The 21,341-nt window shown below is 40.5% G+C and overlaps 1 protein-coding gene across 1 annotated transcript; it reads left to right on the top strand.

The window, feature by feature from the left end:
- The first annotated feature begins 8,825 nt into the window (after positions 1-8,825).
- On the top strand, positions 8,826-20,097 carry ufm1 (ubiquitin-fold modifier 1). Its single transcript, XM_069674863.1, has 6 exons — positions 8,826-8,883; positions 8,985-9,041; positions 11,892-11,949; positions 13,963-14,002; positions 15,695-15,727; positions 19,436-20,097. Coding segments are annotated over exons 1-6 (264 nt in total). The 5' UTR covers positions 8,826-8,881; the 3' UTR covers positions 19,510-20,097.
- Positions 20,098-21,341: the final 1,244 nt, after the last annotated feature.

The raw sequence follows: 21,341 nt of genomic DNA, 5'->3' as shown, positions 1-21,341 counted from the left end.
CATGACCCTCACAGTGCTCGCCGGCTTGTCCAGGTGAGCACAGACACGGTTGAGCAGGAAAGTGATGGCATCCTCAAGTGACAAGTCTTTCCAGGGTCATCATTTAGTGGGACGTCAATGCCACCGGTCTGTAGTCCATCGAGCCACTGGGATTTGCACAACACCAGAGAATTTAAATGTCCTCAGTGTTTTAGGCATATAAATCCAATTTCCTCCTTATCTCGGATAACAATGCCAGCTCTGTGTAGCTTGACTTATTGAAAAAACATGTCTTTTTCCAGCTTAAATGCTCCATTCATCAAACAAATGCTTCAACAATGTAATTGTGTGGATGACTGAAATGTTCTGTCAAGTTGAAAGAGGAAGTTAATCAATCTACTTTCTCTTTTAAATGCCACTGACATTCTGCAGAGGACACTTCCCTCCGTACTTTATAAGTTTTGTAATTAAAAGTTTTAAACAGGTACCGGATGGCCCAGCAGGCTGTGGCTTTGGTGGTCGTGGAAGCAAACACCTGGGTGTGGGAGGAGTTCAGGTAGGCTGTGGAGAAGATCTTCCAGTCAGCCTCAAGAAAGTTCTGCATAACCGTCAACTCAGGAGGGGTATTAGAAGGGGAGGGGAACTGCTGCTGGAGGTAGAGTTTAAAGATCCAGTGGGAGCCTTACCTGTATCCTTGACAGTGGTCCACGAGGTAGTCAAGAAGCTCCTCAGTGGCAGCCGCCAGGTTTAAATGAGATATCCCTTTAGATGCTGAAGGTTCTGGACATTGTGGGGCTGTCTTGTCTGACACTTCTCTTCAGTGGCGCGTGGAGGTCTCGGACAGTGCCTGTGGATTGGCAGTCCAGGGTGGTGGTCCCATTTTGAAAAAGGAGGACTGGAGGGTGTGCCCTAGTTATCTGGGAATCACACTTCTCACTCCTCACTTTTTCAAGTCGAGCTGGAAGTAGTCTCCATTTGTCGAACTGCAGATATACATCTGCATAGGTTGCTCAGCCAGTCTACTTGTATTTTAAGGATGTGGGGAAGGCCTAAACCTGACCTCGGATATGTGTTAGAAATAGGGTCTGATGGAAGGCTGGACAAAAAGCCACAATGACATTATTCCCATGTGATGAGGAAAGTAAGGACAAAAGCAAATGAAGCAACTTTGATCCAATGTCTTCAATGAAAATAAGTTTAATGATCGTCTGCGTATGGGCAAAATTCCAGCCCATCTTCATGACCATCGTGCCGAATAGCATCCTCAACACTTAACTGATATTATCCACGAGTTTGGGAAAAAAAAACACTAAAGGGTCGTGAAAAGCGTTAGTGATTGATGACCTGGGAACAAAAATATATTGGATATTGAGCATCCTTGGCCTTTAAACACCCTGTGAATAAACTGGACAATTTAACAGCCTTGACTTCTTAATACCTACTTAGCATGTTAGAGACGCCAATCATGCACATGCCAGACTGATGGTGGTAAAGTGTTTTCAGGCAAGAACATTGATTTCATCCTCTAAATATAGTTGGCTATGACTGGAAGTGAGTGTGTGTGTGATGGCAGAAGGAGGGGATTGGGCAGCAATCACAGAGGCTCTAATTAGTGCTTTAGGCCTTATCTTCTGCAGTGTAGGCAGCTGAGGCACAAATAGAAGCACTACTCATGCTTATACACAAACACAAATGCATGTTAACTATGTCAGGGGATAACCATGAGGGGTACGCTTTACACAGATTGGTAATGATCAATATCTGGGCTGCTACTGCCTCTCAAGCCCTCAGAGAGCAATCACACTCATATTATGCTCTTAGTTGTATTGATTTTGTTATTTGTGGTTATGGTTGACCTTTGGAGAGTTTTTGGAGGAGAAGGCCACCAGCAGATCCACCTTAACGCTATTATGCATGACTGCGATGGGGGGCCGCTTTGGCTGTCAGCAGCACATTGGATTCCAATCTTTGAGGACGGACACAGGTGACAGAGAGACGGGACAAGACAAATTGGATGCAAATGGTGAAGATGAACAGAGGCATGGAGAGGAGAGAGGTGCTAAATCTGGAATGTTGTGGCAGGACATCACTGAGGAATTTGTGGGACAGTTGTTCCAATGAATGAAACACATTTCTTTGTAAAAAGGATGCTGCGCTGGGCTAAATTAGGGGCTGCTGTTAAGCACAGCAGTCTGACATGCAGATTTGTTACCGGGACCACCCACATCCTTCCACAGTTTCAACACTCATCTTTCTGCCTGACTGCTGCCTTCTGTTTCCTCCTCTATTCCATCTTCTCTCCCAACACTTATCTTCAGTTTACGCTTCATAAGCTTCACATTGTTTCCATCAATCTTCCCGTTACTTTTCCGTATTCATGCATCCTTTCCACGCGGGTCTGTAGCTCTCCCTTGCAGCATCTGATCCATTCTGAATGAAGCATGTGATTAAAAAGGATGCTTGTCTGCTCTCGGCTGATGCCCTTTAATGTGCTTCTGTCCTGACATCTCATTGACAACCTCTTTCCTCTGCAGCTACCTGAGCAGCGGTCTGTCTGCAGGTTATAAATATGCTGTGTGTGAGAAGAAGAGGTCATGCTGGGAAAGAAAATGCACATTTTTTACCCAGAAGAATCATCTGCCAACAAGTGGAATATAATGCATTACTTATATAATATGTTGTTTTCATAGAGATATTGAATAAATGAAAACGTGTTTTTCCCCAGTTGCTTTTCATTTCCTAAACCCACAGTGCATTCACCTAACTAAATTATTCTGTCATGCATCATTAGATTTTGGTGACTGCCTCTGTGTATTTGTGTGTGTGTTAGAAATAGAGTGTGTTTTAACGATATATGTATTTGGCCCCTCACTTGCATCTTTGATTCATTGTGTCTGGGCTCAGTGTACCATCAGGATAATGGCTTGTCTCCTGAAGAGCGTCGAGGGAGTGAATTAACAACAGGAAGGTTAAAGAGATCTATCAATGATATTAATAGCTGTAGGTGATGGTGGAGTTATAGCCGTGCAACTTCGTCACTGCTAAACGTGCACATTAGTAACATTTGAACATATTTCGGAAAAAGCTGTTTTTTCTTACCATGCCTCCCCGGTTTTCGCACGGCCCAGGCAACCTTTTCAGAAGCTGAAATTTAATTACAACGTAGTACGCCGGGGATTATGCAAAGCAAGTAAACATCAGAATAGTGACACAAGGGGTTTGCCACCTGAGGCCTTGTTGCAACTGTTTTCACAGAAGATAATTCATCATCATGTTTTATCATAAATTATGAGCCAGCCTTAACGAACATGGTGACCTTTTCAGCATTGTTTGAACACCGTTCCCCGATGTTTCATGCAGAAATATGAGCGCTAAAATCAGAGCGATACCATGACTTGGATAACATACCTTGCAACCTTTCTCAAAAATAAACAAATATATAATTATGTGGGACAATTTAAGACCCAAATGCCTCATAAATATGTTGTTTTTGGGTATCGACACAGGCACACAAGTCAGCGTGTCAGTATAAGTTAATGCTCATTAAGACTCAGCTAATCACTAATCTGTATTTACAGATTCTACATAGAAATGTAGCATCTGTAGGCAGGAAGTTGATTTTAGGTATGGCAAGTCCTCTGGTTTCTGTTTGTACTCCCAGTGATATTGACCAATCACATAGCAGCAGGCTGCGTCAAAAACAGTCTAAGCAAAAGAGCAAATTCAGGCCGTAATGACATCCCGGCTCCCATCAGCGTCACCTGACAAGGAATCATATTAAACCCTATAAACAGACATCTGAAAGCAAGTTCGGCAAACATCGGTTTTAGAAATTCCCTTGACGCTGTCTCGAAAGCCGTTTAGCGTTCAGATTTCCCGACTTCCTCAAATGCATCAGAAATGATCGATCCGACCTCCGTTCAACAAACAAGCATTTTAAAAGTAGTTTTCTTCTCCTGTTGCGGACAGACCTGACAAAGCTTCATTTTTACTTTTGACTAATCTGCATCATGATGTTGTGATATTGCAAAGGTAAGAACCGCTAATTAAAGTCACTCACAAGACGAACTGTTGGGTTCATACCGCTGTAGTTAGCCAGTTAGTCTTCCTCTGTATGCCTCTGTATAACCTACTATTTACAGTGATAAACGCTGCTCCGGGGGATTTAGTAAACTCAGAAATGACGGCATTTATTGTGCAGACATATCTTTAGATCTAAACACACAGCCGCTCTCAAATTGCTAACTGGACTAAAAAGATTGCCGCTCACTCAAAAGGAAGTCTTCACTGAAAGTCCTCATCGCTAAACGCTGGCTAAACCAGACACGGCTAACCTGTTCGCCTTTGTCTCCAGAGGATAAATCGTCATGGTAACCAATGGGTTCCGAGATTGGCTAATCACAGATAAGGACATGAAAGCGTGTATGACTCATGTCTACATGTCTGACCTTTGGAGGATTCAATGTTTTTTTGGAAAATCACCCAGACATGTGGAGGATTAAAATCAACACTGGCATCATGACAACTGTGAGAAGATAATCCTGTTAGGTATGGTTGTGTAATCTTTTCACACAACAGCAGAGCAATGTGTGCTAAAATTGTTCATTTGCACTTTATGCTAATCATTGACAGAAACTGTGGAAACATGTTTATTTATGGATATTGTCAGTTGAACCATAAAGCCAAAGTCATAATGAAAAACACAGAGAGAACGGGATATTTATTAAATGCAGGTACACTGTTATGGATCTGTAGCCAGAGCTATGTCTTCATTAAGAGAGAGCATGTTGTAGTTAATTAATCCAACTGTTTTCTACAAATTAATATTATATTTCAAGCATTACTCTGCGAGTATAAGAGACCTTTTGTAAGCTCTCTTGAAATGTTAATAACCAGAAACCATGCTTCTATTGGGATACACTGCAAGTGAGCTAATGTTGCTTTAAGTTAAACAACAAGCAGAAAAGTTCTGTCCCTCTGCAGGATCCCGCCCACGGTTACAATTAAAAGATACCTCTGGCAACCGATCACACACACACACACACTTTTTTTTTTCATCCTATATACTCGTTCTGTAATTTCCTTTTTAACAAATAAGCTCTATACATCGGTACATGGTTTACCCTCCTGATGACCCTTGGCTCCAGCATTGCAGGTTCAGTTTGATAAGCATAGCTCAGATCTCGCATCCAGTCTGAACTCCATACCATTAAAAGTAGCAGGTTACTAAAAGGTTAGAAGCTTTTATTAAAGGCATTAATTATGAACACCTTCTATATCTGCAGCGGCAGACATAAGTCGGCCTATATTTTTACTAATGGAAAATCGAGGGACAAAAAAAAAGCTGCCGGAATAATGCAGCTTGTTAAGCAGGTTGTCTCTGGGTCTTCTTGCATTATCAGTGTGGGGAAAGGAGAGGTCAGGAAATGAATGAAAGGTATTTTTAGGCTTTATTGCTTTAAGACTGATAATCTCTCAGGTCAACTATGCTGCCTTTGAAGCCTCCTGACTGATACTATGTGAACAAAATGAGGAATATAAAACCACTGAATCAAAAGTGGCACGTAAAAATGAAACAACTTGCAACTCAGAGGAATTACTGAGGGGGTGTTGCAGAGTATTTGTAGCAACAGCATGTCCTACATATAAATAGAGATATGTGTTTGTAAGTCACAGAGTTCTCCAACTGTTGTTGTAGACAGTGAATTTCATTTACACACCATGCACAACTTCCCAATGATACTCCTGCTGCTATATGTTTTTTCCCCCTGTATCACTGTTATGTGTTTGCCCTTTACCTGGGGGTATGTCAATATCTCTGCTGAGCAACTGAAAAATAATAGAGACAGTTCAACAGTGACCTTTAGGTTTGATGAGGAACGGCTGTTGCATGCACACAGGCACATGTATAATGCATATGCATATGTGCAGGTCTATGTATTTGTATTCGAGTATGTGCATGTGCTCGCATGTATAAGCAGCATGATCAGCATTGATTACTGTTATATTCCTGCGGGTAATTGGCATTTTTCTCTGCCTTTTGGTATGTTAATGAGCTCTTTCAGTGCAGGCTGCTGAATACAATGAGTGGAGTGGCTGTATTTCACACTCTGAATGCAGGCTCCGGCCTCCTCCGAGGAGATGATGATGGACAACTGTCATATTATTTTCTTTTCTTTCTTCTTCAAAGCAAATGTTTCTTCTTTACCAGACAGTCAATGAGAATCTGTTTCTGCATGGCAAGTAGTTCTCTTTTTGATCAATGAGAGGAAAAATCAGAGACGACACTTCAACTGACAACTTCATTAAAATGTTCTGCATCCTGAATTTGCTGAATTAAGTCACTATTTTCATGCCAATTACCGTAACGTCAAAAAAATGTTCAAGGGATCTTTTCTGCTTGTGATATTTTTGACCTAATATGACATCTTTAAAAATGCTTTACTTGCAAACAGTATTCTACTACATATATATTTTCTCATCTGCTTACACAAACGCCTCTTTTTTTCTAATGCTACTGTAAAACACGTCTTCCTTTGTTCTTTTTCCAGCCTTGACATTTCCTCCTCTGCATTTGTGCTTCTTTCTGGGGAACACCCACCACTGATATCCCAGAGGTGTGAACCTGAGTGTCTGCACTGTAACTCTGAGTCATCATAATGAGTCTGCTCCTATTCTCTTTGCCGGCTGTCGTTCCACTGCCTCTACTGCGTCTCGCTCTCTCTCTCCCTTTGTGTCTCTCCCTCTCTCTTGCTCTCTTCTGGTAGTGCAGCAGCAAAACTACATCTCTCTTCAACATGGTCTTATGGGATATCAAATATGCATGTGATTTTTCTTTTTTTAAATATATATATGATTTGCAAATTTCATGTTCATGCAACAACATAACCGAAGTTTAAAGGTCACCTTACGAGCCCCCCTCTCATGGTCATCTGCAGCAAATGAAGCTCGCTTTAGTTGCCTCCTTTCATGATCTGCTGTTCCCCATGGTTGTTGCACGTTGTGTCATACACCGCTCCAGTTTTCCTCTCACTGTGACTGGGGCTGGATTGATGAGAACAGTGAACAGCTTGACGTGGCTGACCTTGCTATTCAGGATTTACACACTGTGATGAAAATGTTGCTTCTGAAAATGACACTTGCTTGGATGGTGGAATGCAGAAATGCTGCCAATGTGGCCGGACAATCCGGCAGTAATTAAATCGTTTGACACACTCGCTGCTTTTAGTTCATCATTAACCAGGCTCAAATACTTGAGTCAGGATTCATGTTTGGCCAGTTGCACTCATTATTCATCAGCATAAACACGACATATTTTGCATCTGCTATTATGTAATTCTGTTGCATTGATTTCTGTAGGAACAGATCATAGAGGACCAAGTCATAATTGTTTGTCAGCTGAAAGCAACATGTGGTGGTTGGCTCACTCTCATAAGAAGAAACAGCAGGATGGAGACAGACAACTTTCTTAGCAGCACTTTAAACGTTCTCCACAACTACCCTACTAATCACATGCCACTGAACTAACCAATCAGAGGCTAGGATGACTTAGCTCAAGGTAAATGTAAGGAAAACCACAGAGGTAGATTCAGCATGTTAGTCTAACAGTTATAAAGATGCTGCAGAAAATATTTAAACATGTAAATATAAGGTTTTAAACACAAATAAATAAATTGCTCACTTTATAAACATATTTTTTTTATAACTTTACTCGAATATATGAATTAACTTTGCTTCCAAAGAAAGACCAAACTAAACAGAATTTATCCCACCGTCTCCGCAACATGTGACAGATGTAAAATGAGTGAGGGGACCTTGGCTCATCTCTTCTGCTCATGTCCGAAACTTAAAGGCTTTTGGGTAGACATTTTTCAACTAAACAATGTCATATTTAACAAGCCGTTATCTCCCGATTGTCTACTTGTTATTTTGGGCTGCTCCAACTACTTTTTAACTGTTCCATCCGCCCTGCAGCAGGCTTTAACATTTGGCCTGGTCACAGCAAAAAGAGCAATTCTGATAGAGTGGAAATCAGTTACCCCTCCATCTTTTAAAATCTGGCTAAATGACATGGTTTCCTGCTTATATTCATTATTCATTCTTTCTTTCTGTCTCGTTCTGTTTGTATTGTAAAATAACAAAGAATCATAAATAAAATGTATAAAAAATAAAAAAACTTCCAAAGCTTACACACACAAAACGAGAAACCTTAATCTGGAAGTAAGATTTGTGTGTATATAAAATGAGCTTATTATATGCTTAACTATGAGTAAATATGCTTGACTTATTTAAGTAATGTTTGGAGTTGAGAATTTTTCAACAACGGCGCAATAATAAACACATTTTGAACAACTTTTGAATGAAGAAGCAGTTACATAACCCTATGAGACAACACAATACACAGATTGCCCGTTTCTAGCAAATTTTAAAACTCTGCAAACAGTTTTTCACACTTCTGTCAGTACATGCAGTTTATTGAAATATACTGTGGGGGAAATAGAAGCAATATTTCTGTCAGAGAAAAAAAAGGTTACTTTAGGTTTACCTTACAGAGAACCGCCATTGATTCATCTCCATTAGGATATGCGCTCTAGAAAATGTCCGTGCGCCTCACTGATGTGTGCGCCTTCTGCTGTCATTTACGGCAAATGGTAGTAGTCTGGTGCGGATGCCTGTCAAATATAAGCACAAATTGTACCGTAAATTTTTATGGAAGGTGATTATTTTGGCAGTAAAAATATATATTTTTTCTAATACCTAAAATACCTCCAAGAAAAGCAAACATACATACATACATTAATGCGTTTAAGAAAAGAGCTAGATGGATGACGTGTATGTATGGGTCCTTCGGACTTCCGGGTGTGTATAAACAGACAGCAAAGGGAGTTACCTCGCTCTAAACATGTAAGTTTCATCCTTTTTTGAGTTATTGTTCCTGAATGTTTTCTCATATTCATTAGCCAGCATGAAGGTGCTTATAAAATTCATTTCATCTTCTTTGTTAGGTCTAAAGTAACGTTTAAAATCACCCTGACGTCGGACCCCCGGCTACCATACAAAGTGTAAGTACACTGACAGCTCAGCACTCACAGCTGTACTATTACATTCATATACATTTCAGTCCAATTAATCATGTATGTAACAAGAGATCTTACCGTAGATTTAGGTATGTGATTAGAAACCCTTGCTGTTGTATTTAACATGAGTTGCTACTTAAATGTGGTCAGTGAGAGAACATCTGTTAGCGCAGAGCTGTGATTCACGTGCTGACACTGATAACACTAGTAACCACTACTAACGATCGACTTCCGTTTTACACCTTTTATATATAGATCATAACTAGCATAACAATTTTTTGTCATTCTAATTATATGAAATGGATATGGTAGTCTGACTTTAGCGCGCGTCATGAATGAGCGCTGTGACAAAACTACATCTGGAAAAATAAGTGGAAGTGTATATCCTTTTGTCTGAACAAAGATAATATAATTACAACTCCTTCTTTGTCTTTCAAAAAAGCCAGAATCTATTAATTAAATTGCAAAGATCTTTCATTTTTAAAGTTTAACTGCTTGACTCCTAGTCACTACAAGTCATTTGTCAGTGTGTGACCTGGTTGCTTCAGGTTTCCACATCACTTTTGTTTATGTGCGATCATCATTATGCGATGTTGCAAAGTCATGTTCCTCGACCTACACTACCAGTCAAAAGTTTGGACACACTTTCCCATTCACTTGTATGAGAAAATGTGTCCAAACTTTTGACTGGTAGTGTATGTGCACGTGCTAAGATTAAAGTGAGCATAGAAGTTTAACCAGCTTTTTGGTCTAGTGTCAAACTCTACACATACATCCAAATTGTCAAGCTACAAATATCTGTAAACATAAAATTACATTTTGTTTCCTTTGATTCTTTTCCTGTCACTCCAGATTCAGTCATTTTACTTTGAAGTCCATAGTAAGAAAATCTTCGGTAGTCTATTTGAATAATTGTACACAATTCTGTGTGTAGCCTATATGATCCAAGAAGTGCAGCCCCTAACTATTTGTGTAGTGCACATAGACTGTCACATTAAACCTTCCTGAGATACCTGGCAATTTAAGTTTGAACTGGTAACTTTGTTATTGGCAGAGGTTCTTCTTGATCTTAATCTTTAGGAGCCACTCTATTATTTACCAAACAAATTGTACCTGAAGTAGCACTTGAATAAATATACAGTTTGCAGTAATTTGTCAGCTGCTCCTTTGTTATTGTGGTGGGAATGAACAATTTACAAGCATGGATTTTTTCTAGATGAGTTTTATGGTGTTTGACAGTGCATGTGCAGGACTGTTGACACATGACACATCCTGACACAGACTTTGAATGTATTTATTTATGTAGGGTTGCTTTTTATCACTTTGCTACTGCAGTACTTTAGAGCAGTAATATATTTTGTTTTAAAGCAGAAACACTCTCCTGATAATTCTAATTAAAAAACAACATGAATTCTTCTTTTCTAGATAGTTATGTATACTTACTGTTTGGATTCACATGTTGTGGGTCCCTTGGGTTATGTAATTCTGGAGAAATATTGGTTGTTATTTGAACTCAACAGTTGGCCAAATACAGAAAGTGGCAGACAGAGGTCAAAATGCAGTGTACAAATTGCAGCCTGTTGCTATTTGGCTGCATATTTGTGGCTCTGAGCAACTTTTTTGTTGCCCATTTACAGAGCCAGCGCTCTGTACAAACACCCAGTTTGTTCAGCCCACACACATAACACATGGCCAGCGGACCACGAGGAGATGTTCTTTGGAATTCATTAAAAAAGCGTGCAAACTCCCCCTTCGATTTGTATCTTAGTGTTAAATGTTACATGGGTGAAATACAGTGCTGCAAAGAGCACCAGCATATCAGCCGTTGGCCAAACAGATAAAAACCAAGAGTGATGTAAATCAGACATGAAATATATACTGATGTTTGAGCGTCTTTTTCCCCACAGCCATTCTGTGCCTCGTAACGCAGAGTCAAACTTCCCCACAGACCTTCACGCTGAATTTTGATTAGAGTAATTTCAGTTAAATAGCTGCAGAATAAAAAGTCCATACAAACTGCTCCAGCCTTAAAGTGTTGACAGGGAGTCAGTTCTCTAATGAGGTCAGGCGAGGCCTCGCTGCAGCTGTTAATGTTGAAGCTGGAATAGAGGCGATAATAATGATACTAAATGAGGCATCGCATTGATTCTGGCAGAGGACTGTACTTGATCTCACCATCAGTCTATTCAGCTTATTTTTATAATCACCAGTCATATTCTAACAAGGGAGCTCTCGCTTAGTAAAGACAGAATGGTGGTCTTTATAATCTGACAAGTTTCATTTTGGTTATTTTCTCTTTTACTGACTGTCTCGGTTGATTTTGCCCTCCGCCTCCTCAGCTCATTCTCACTTATTAGCTCACTCGCCAATTTCATTCCCAACTTTGTCAGTTTTGTTTCGGATCTCATATCCCAGCAAAAAATGTTAGTTGGTTTCTGTTCAGAGAATAAAAGGGTCGGGAGGGGTTCTCTTACTACTACTACATCCTCAGAATTGCCTCTGACCAAAGTAATGTTACACTCAATTGAGCCCTGACAGGAAAGCTATGGCCAAGTACAGAGCTGCTGTTAGGCTTGTCTCAAAGATTAAGCCATGCAAGTCTAAGTACACACGGCCCGTACAGTGAAACTGCGAATGGCTCATTAAATCAGTTATCTTGCTGTACTTGCTGTACACCATTAAAGCAGCCCAAGCACTTGTCGATGGAAGCTCAGGCCAACAGGTTGAAAGGTGATGTTTAATCATGTGTCATTGCCGCTTTAGGAACTACAGGTTCGGCATGGGGAGTTAAGTTAAAGCTGGATTTTCACTGTTCCATGCATTGTTCTGTTACAGACTGAGTGTCCCAGAGAGCACGCCGTTCACAGCAGTGCTGAAGTTTGCAGCTGAGGAGGTAAGTGAACTGTTTGTGCTATGATAGAATTGTATTGTTGAAAAAAAAGGAAACATGCTTCGCTATAAGAAAGACTCAGTATTTGACACCAGTTCAATTATCAGGAGGAAAAGGCAGGGAAAGTAAAATGACAGATAAGAAAGACTTGAAGAGGGAAAAATACGTATGTACTGTTGTGAAGCCTCAAACAATGGCAAATGGTCCCCCGTGGGAGCTTTACTGTGTTATTCACATTTATTTATTTTTGGCCTTTTTATGCCATTTATTGAGTGATAGGACAGTGGATGGTGTCGTGGGCAGGGAGGAGAGGGTGGGGATGGTGCGCCGCAGGGGGCCGAGGGTGGAGGGTGAACCCAGAGATGCCACATCTCGAGCCCTTTTCACACATGCACTGCACTCCTGAACATGTCCGGACTTTACCCGGGTGGGCTGCATGTGTCAATGTAAACGGACCATTTTTTGACCAAGATGTTTTCCCAGCTTTCTCCTGCCAGCAGACCTAGTATCATGTCGGGAGAAAGTCTGGGACCTTGCTTCTCTTTCGATAAATCTTTTCTTTGTTCTGCCAATATCAGTCATTTGCCTTAAAAAGTGAGAATCTGTTTGACTATGATCTTAAAGGGTTTAAAAGTTTAAACATTATAACCGGTTACAAAACTAGCCTAAGTCTCAAAGTTCGGTTTGTCCATTATGCAAAATGTTTCCCTAATCTCAGGGGTTCATTTAGGCACCCCTTAGTGTTTGGACCAATGTTTTCACGGTAGTTACAGTCATAACATGGTTCATTAGTTACAGTGGTTACACCTCAATCACATCATCTAGCTTCTGCAAAATGGACAGCAAAGAGAAAACAACAAGAAACAGTAGACGAGGCATCACAGACAACTGGAAATACCCAAATGCAAAACCCTCATGGCAAGACCTGCAGGAAGTCCTCCTCGCTTGGTCGTCAATGTCTGGTTCAAGTCTTGTAGACATTTTTAAGATAGACAAATGATCACATGTATACTGAAGTGTCACACATGCTTTACACATATGACCAAAAACGTCTAATTTCTTCCATTGTATGCACCTGTGCAGAATTTCTTTTGTTACGAGCCAGCACTCTGATAGACCACAATGTTCCCTGCTCCAACAGTGACAGCCCTTTGAACTGTCATTCATTAAATGGAAAAGGGTTTCAAAGTAGTCTGTTTTCGACAGAATCAATCTGGGAATAATTTGTACAAGGCTCACAGGCCGAAGCGGTTTGTAGAGTTCAGCTTGTATTTAGCAGTCTTTGCTGTCAGTGATTGTTGTATCAGTGGTATTGAGGTCTTTACCATAATCTTTATAAACAATATTTTCTTCACGGGTTTTCTGCTTCATGAGACAAAGCATTCATTCCTCACCATGCCTGTCTGATTCACACTGCTTGTGCTCCCTGGCAGCAGTCTGCTGAGCAGCACTCGGAACATTATCTACCCGGTGACAGGCTGCTTCCTTCACCCTTCACCAGCCCACAACCTCTTCTGTCCTAACCTAAAGTAGGACGCGTATTGTGACCATGCCCAGTGATTTTCCTCCAGAAATTCAAGCGTTGCTATCTTTCGCTCAAGCTGTTTGTGAGTGTGTGTGTGAGAATATGTGCCTGAATGCGTGCTAAAACGTGCGTCTATCGAGTGACAAAAAGACAGAAAACAAATCCCACTGAACAGCGTTTTCTTTTCGCCTGTTTCACCAAACATGCTTCTGAAGACACGGTAACTCCAGCTCTTATTTTGAAGTTGTCACCCAACAAACTCTTTGAATCTCAGAGCGCTGACTCAGTGGATGTAGCGTCTTTCTTGATGATTTATTCATAGTGTGTCTCCGGGCTTAGTCGAATAGAGATGCAACATGTCTCTGGTTATTAAACCAGAGAGTTTAAGTGCTGCTCAGACTTTGAAATGTCAAACAGTAGCTTTTGTTGTCAATTCCACAAAAAGGGGATTTGAGAGTGATCATTGTCATGTGCTTAATTTTCTCTTACAGTTCAAAGTGGCACCAGCAACCAGCGCAATTATAACAAATGGTGAGTTGAAGGAAAATTGTCTGATTTCTTTCCCCCTTTCTTCAGCGAAAGACTTGCGAAAATGACATGTTCACTAGATTGACAGATTATTATAAGCTCTGCAGTCTGCATGTGTCAGCTGAGTTTCACAGTCTCAGCCACAAGCCGTGAGATTTGAGGGAGCTCTAACAAACTGATGCAGGAAGTAAGCTGGTGAATGAAATACTGTCGGAGAATAATCAATGAAAGCTCCACAAGCAAATCTGTGAATAGTCCCTTAAAAATATTTTGCGTGTTTGTAATAGGAAGAAACTTTTACAATTGACCAAATATTCTGAATTAATTGAAGTGTTTTGAGTTCATGCTGTGCTCTGTTTCTGCTGCTCATTCTGCTTGAGAGGCATTAAGTAATCTATGGCCGGCATTGATCTGTGTCGGCTCCCAGCAGGAAATGCAAGAACACTGATGCCTCTTACGTCTGGACCCAAACGCCCACTAACGCACACACACTGGGCTTTTATCAGGCACAGTGTTTTGTTTTCACATTAGAGAGGAGCACGCTGGCTGTTAGAGCCTAAATAGTGCTAAAAAGGGTTATTAAAGGGGGGTATTATGCTAATTTCAAGCTTCATATTTCACTCTGTGATACCTGTGGAGTAGCTTAGCATAATTTACAGGTAAAAAAACTCTGGAGCTCTGTGCAGGCCCTCATACAGCCTCTGCCTGAAACTACTCAGGCAGCTCTGTCTCTTTAAGAAACTTCCACTTTCTTCTGATTGACCGGCTCTCCGAAGCCTGCTGAGGCTGCACTTTGTGACGTCACAAAGTGCAGTGTGTAGAAAAAACTGTGTGAAACCTGGCGTTCACAGCAGCCTGCAGACTGAGCTGAGAAGCCTGGGGATTACTCCAACATACTTTTACCTACAGATTTGAAACTTCACCCACGTTTAGTCTGTACATCCAACATTGTAACATTATATACATGTCTTAAAATGTGAAGCAGCATAATACCAACTCTTTAAAGACTTAAAATAATCATTTATGGCACACGTATCACTTCTGCAACACCAAGTAATGAGGCTCAATTAAACTAAATTCAAGCAGTTTGAGCTGGCTGTTAAAATAATCACCTATCAGTGAGGCTCCTTATTGAACTACCCAGCAGAAGCATGTCTGAAATAATTAACCTAAGCCTGTAAAGTGGATAAATGTTCAGCTGGATTAATCCTTGACAGAACATTTGTTACTGCAGTCGTAGTAATCACGAGAACAAATGGTGAGTTAATGGTCTTTGTGCGTGTTCGAGGGAAAATTGTTGCCTCAGTGCCACATAAAGACTGATGATGCCTTAGTTTACCTCTGCTCTGACAGGGTGGGGTGATTAAGAGGAGAAGTTTAGAAGATGTTCACAGGAAGTTACGGGATGTTTTTTTCCCACATATGCAGCTAAGTCACAAAATGATGACATTTCAGGGGGCAGTGGGGAAGTATTGGGCAGGATGATGAGATATGGCAGCCAGGTCAAATATGAGTTTTAGTTCTATCAATGCAGAATTTCTGCCTGATCTGTTCCTCTGAGTGCCCGCTGCTGAGGCTCATTTTGGTTACGGCTAAACGTGTGATATTGTAAATTCTCTGTCATTTCTGTGCTTCTCACTTCCATGACAACTTTTCCAGTTTAAATGATTCTTCTCTTTCATGGTCACCTTGCAGACGGAATAGGAATCAACCCTGCCCAGACAGCAGGTGAGTTATAACGCCCGTGCCTTAGATTAGTTTTGAACTCACACACACCGACACACACACACACACACACACACACACACACACACACACACACACACACACACATTGTGCTTGTTCTTACACAGCCTCTATAAGTGTTGCAAGATGTTTTTCTTTCTTGTCAAATTTATTAAGGTGCGTGGATGGATAATCAACCACTGGGCTTTGGTTTAAGCACTTAGCCACTCGTCCGTGTGCTTTCATCAAAGCATTACTAACCGAAGGCAGCGATTCACGAATCAATAACTCATGTTTCATAATGCTTTTTGGTAAAGCTTGTGGCATTTGTTAATAGTTTAAAAGATGATTGTGATAAGGCCCCCAGAGGCAGTGACTTCGGTGGGTGGTTCAAAAAGAAGGCAAAGCAACGTTAACATGGCTTAATATGAAAAGTCGTACTTCAGGGATTGTAACAAAGAAATCTGGGATGAAGCCTGATTATATAAACAGGATTTTTTGTATCAGGTTTGGATGTAAAAGGCAGGCCAGAGATGGAAAGGATCACCGATTCAGACTTTTAAAGGAAAGAAATGTTCGATAAATACAGAATATTTTTAGGATGAAGGCTTTAATACCAACCTTAAACCGCCAGTTCGCCGATTTTCAACCACAGTCCTATCATGCTATTATGGGGAGCTAATACCGTTATGGTAGGGGGAAAAAATGCAATTTGGCTCTGTGCCTTTGGAGGACGCTATCCACTTCTCCAACGGGCCCTGGAAAACCTCCACCAGACTACGTAAAACGCGACATCTGGTGGAGGCCGGGGAGCTCGCTAAACTACACTTCATCAATCTAGGACACCCGCCTCTGATGTCATGTCTCGTTTAAAATCGTCAGGTTTGAAATGTAGACTGCAGAGCTGAAGATTTTTTAGATGATCCACCGGTATATTCCCGTTGTATTTTGGATTCTGTACCGCTCTGAGCCATTGCCTGCAACGAAATGGTTGTATTTCACTCCAGCGTCTCTCGCTGGGCCGTTCCTTTCAGAGGGAGGGGCGCAATGCACGCTGGGTGTTGTAGGAATGCAGAATGGGCGAAACCACGAGCAGCTTTGAGTGACAGTGGCTTTTTCCAGGAGCCAATTGCTCCTTCAACAGCTTGCCAGTGTTTTGCACATCAGTGATAGAAACTTACTCTGACACAGGCAGTGATGAAAACCACATAAGTGGGTTTGACTTGTCAAGTCTAATGATGCCTCCCTGGGAAGGAAGTGTTGCAAAGTCACCCGCCCGGTCTCTCCCTAACCATAGGTGATGTAATATTACGCCACTGAGTGTAATATTACCTCCATGGGGCATGTCTCAACCAATTATTTTAGTGTTGTGGTGAGGACAGTAACCAACAGAGGTCAGTGCATCAGTTGTAAAACAGTGGAAGAAAATAAGAGTGACAGGAGTGGGAAAAACTGAATACACCTTTTCTGAAACTCCCCATGAACAATCCTGGTTTAACTGACATCTCTGTGTTTGCCTCATGCTTGTTTCCATGGAAATCGTGTTTACTGATTTAGAATATAGATCGTGCTCCACAAGAGGAAGTATTAAATGTTAAATGAAATTAAAAAGTGACCTCTGACTGGAGGCGTACTAAACGCACCAAAGTGTTTATTCAGAATTCACTCGACTTTAGATGAGCACATTACTGAGGAGCCCCGGTGAATCATTCTCCCTGTGTCAGCCTTCTTCATGTGTCCCTCAGGTTCTTACTTAATGTGTAGCCCACCTCTTCTTATGTAAGTCATCGTTCTGCACAAAGACGGGATACAGATGACTGGGTTTTCTGAAAAGAGCAGGGATCAGGTAATGCCCACTTTGACCAGAGGAAAGATTGGGTCTTTTCTGCTAAGACAGCAAAGAATTGTGGGCTTTCACTCCAGCTTTTTATCTGCATTACATCCATGCTGTGTGCTGCCAAGAATAGCCTCAGTTCAGACACCTCTGTCAGATCGCCTCTTTTCAGCCGCTGCAGCCACTCTACCTTGTGTTCACATGATTGAGCAGACTGTGAAAACTGATCCTCTTTAAAATCGTTTTCTTCGCACATCCTAAGAAGGCCAGTATCGTTCATTTCCTGCTCTATTACCGCACTGCACTCACACTGATGGTTCCTGTGTCTGATTTAAGCATGATTGCTGGGTGAATGAACAAATAAATGAATGAAATCACCATCTGTGGTTCCATAATGCAATATTACTGGCTGCCATGGAAGGACAAATAGGCAACAGGAAGTTATTTGTTTGTTCAGTTCAGACGTACAGAAACCCTAAGCAGCAAAAAAAACATTTTCCAAGTCTGATCTAAATGGTTTGTCTTCATCCGAGGTGAGAGGGAAAGTTGTGCACTGCCTGTCGACACCAGTGTCCAGTCGCACTTAAAGCTGTTTGTTGGCACTTACTGACTTTGTTCCCTCCTGTCTGGATCCTTGCTTATGTTGTATTAATTCTCAGATGTACAAAAACAAAAGCTAAATGAAATTGTAACATTGTAACAGAAGTGTTGCTGTAGTACTCGTTTAGCTTCAAGAGGCTGAAGTTCATCACTTCCTCTTGTTTTAAATATGACTGAAAGCATCCATGTTTTCTTTCAACTGTGTTCATTTTATTAGAATAAAGTCGTAGTATTAAGAGAAGAAAGTCATAAGAGAATAAAGTCATTATTTTATTAGAATAAAGTCATTATTTTATTAGAATAAAGTCATTTTTTTATTAGAATAAAGACGTAATATTACTAGAATAAAGTCTGAATTTTACGAGAATAAAGTTGTTATTTTATTAGAATAAAGTCGTAATATGACAAGAATAAAGTCGTTATTTTATTAGAATAAAATCGTAAAATTACGAGAATAAAGTCATTATTTTATTAGAATAAAGTCGTAATTTTACACTGTTTTTAGCCTAAGTATTATAAATATCAGAAGAGCAGCCAGCCACCTTCACAAGATGTTCATTGTGAAGTTATACTTCACACGTTCCTCATTTTGGTGAAGTTATGCTTGTAAATGATCGCACAGGAGGCTTAACACAACTTGAGCTGGAGCTGTATTTATTGAGCACACCCGGTAGCATGGAAACATACATACACGTTCCTCGCGAGCACATGCGAGATCTGCTACCTGGTAATGTGCAAGCACACTAAACAGCTATATATCAATACATTAGTACAGGTTTCACAAATACGAAATACTTCAACATCAGCACTAACATAACTACAGGACTATTTGAAAATGACTCGTGATCTTAGTCATTTTAGCACAGGTGACTGGCTGCTCTTCTGATATTACCCTTCAAAATAAGATACAGGCTAACCATAGCCTAAAATTACGACTTTATTCTCGTAATATTATGACTTCATTCTCTGATTTTTTTTTCTCAATGTGGCCCTAATAATTTTTCTGATCAGACTTTTAAAAGGATCAACATCATCATTTAAACTTACTTGCCTTTCAGGGCTTCTGTGTGTACATCTCTCTCACCTTGTTTTGAAATCTTTACAGTTTATTCACACGTCTGTGTAACTACCAAACTTGTATACAACCTTGTTATCAAAATCTTTCTTTAAGGTTCTAAGCTGATCAAAAAAAGTTTTTCTGTATTTGTGATCACTACTTTAGAGCAGACACCGTTATAAACTGTGATCTTCATGTGCCGTTCTGTTCCGTGTTGCAGGGAATGTGTTTCTCAAACACGGCTCAGAGCTTCGCATCATTCCCAGAGACAGAGTGGGAGGACAAGGAGACTGATGTTGCACTTTTCCTCGTTGACGGCATAATGACTCACCCGGCAGAATCATATAACACTTGAATCCAAGGAAACACCTCGGCGTGTGTCATATTTATTTTGTGGCCCACCACTGACAGTGACTCACATGAGAGTATGTATATTTAAACTTGATGAGGACATGCGCTCACACATGCATGCTCCCTGCTTCTTCATTCTCAGTCAAGAGTTGTTTTCTGTGCAGTTGAAGTTGGAGTGACATGAAGAGATCCCAGAAGTGCTGATTAATTAAAAAACACACACAGAAGAAGTGCACCATGGGAAAGATTTGAGCTCAGATTAACTATTAATTAAGCCAACTGTTTGTGCTTTTGTATCTTTGTAAATGAAAATAAACCATCAGTATGAATAACACAAACTTATTTTGCAATGTTTTTTGTCTTTATTAGCTTTTTAAACATGGAAAACTTAGAGTCAAAGAGTTTCGAAATTCTGTACAATGTGCTTCAAAGGACCAGTGTTGTTACAGGCTGTGTGTCACAGATCTTTTTTTTTTATGTCAGACAAGTATTGCTGAAACAAGCAAAATAAATTTGCACCATGATTCTGGACTGAACTTGTCTGGCTCTCCTTTAATATCTATAAGGAACATTTACAGATACAAATATTTCATTTAATGTAAGGAAATGAGTAATCATTCCTCAAACTGTGCAGGCTCATGGATCTTTGCTGCCCTCTGTCAGGTTACACTTTAACACCAGTCTGTGCTCAACTAAATGTCTTGCCTCTGTGTTTAAATCCATGCTCCATCCTCATACGGTACTTTAAAAAGATAATATAGGGTAGCATAAACTAATTCAAGTAATATGAAGATGTTCTTGTAAATAAATGAATAGATAGATAGATTAATAAATAGAATAAGTAGATAAATAAATATATATCGGCATCTATAACACAATGGTGATTGAGCCTATGGTCCACTGATGGAAGCCTTTGCAGTTGCAGATTTATGGACTAGGTCGAATCGAGTCAATGTTTTAATGACTTGCGACTTGACTTCAAGTTAATGACTTGAGATTTGACTTGACTTGAGGCGTTATGACTCGGATGACTTGAGTGTGTTCATAAGTTTGAATGTTGTCAAGTTTCCGTCTAACTATCAAGTATGTATGCAGCGCAAACTGGGAGTCATGATTGGACGACTCAAAAAGCTCCCCGGTATGTGATTGTCATGATTGGATGACTGGCTGTCAGTCAACTCCTCGCTATGGCAACACGCAACATCAAAGCCCCCCGCTACCTGATGTTTTCTCCCCAAAGAGAAGCCTCATCAGTCGTACTCATTACTACTCAATACGGTCTCAGACCAGACCATCATCATGCGTCTGTGCGAAGATAATACAGATACAATTCATTGTCATACTTTTTGAACAGGTTATATAAATTGGCCGATTATCATTATTAGACAAGCTACTAATACCTTGTCTTTTCTCTATATAAAGACTGGATACTACAGGTAAGAGTGCTGTGTCTTGGGTGGGAAAAAAGTGATTTGACTCGGGACTTGACTTGACTTGACATAACCTGTGACTTGACTTGCCCAAGAAAAAATTACTCGAGACTTGCTTGGGACTTGAGCAAAGATGACTTGATCACAACACTGGTGTGTGGTGCGACTTTCGTGGAAAAAATCAAGAGCGGTGTCCAGTTAGTGACGCGTTTTCCGTCACCCAGCAGTGGTTGGTCTGCCAGAGAGGGTAGGCGGAGCTAAGCGGCTGCTTTTCCGGTCTCTGCAAGTGTTGTGAGTAAACAGTAATCTACTATGTCTGAACAAACAAAGAAAAAGAGACTACAG

The sequence above is a fragment of the Semicossyphus pulcher genome, unplaced genomic scaffold (assembly GCF_022749685.1).
Source record: "Semicossyphus pulcher isolate SPU_LCO1_2020_fin unplaced genomic scaffold, fSemPul1.0.p SCAF_10, whole genome shotgun sequence".
NCBI lineage: Eukaryota > Metazoa > Chordata > Actinopteri > Labriformes > Labridae > Semicossyphus > Semicossyphus pulcher.
Note: the sequence above shows the minus strand (reverse complement) of the source record. Positions and strands in the feature narration are given on the sequence as shown.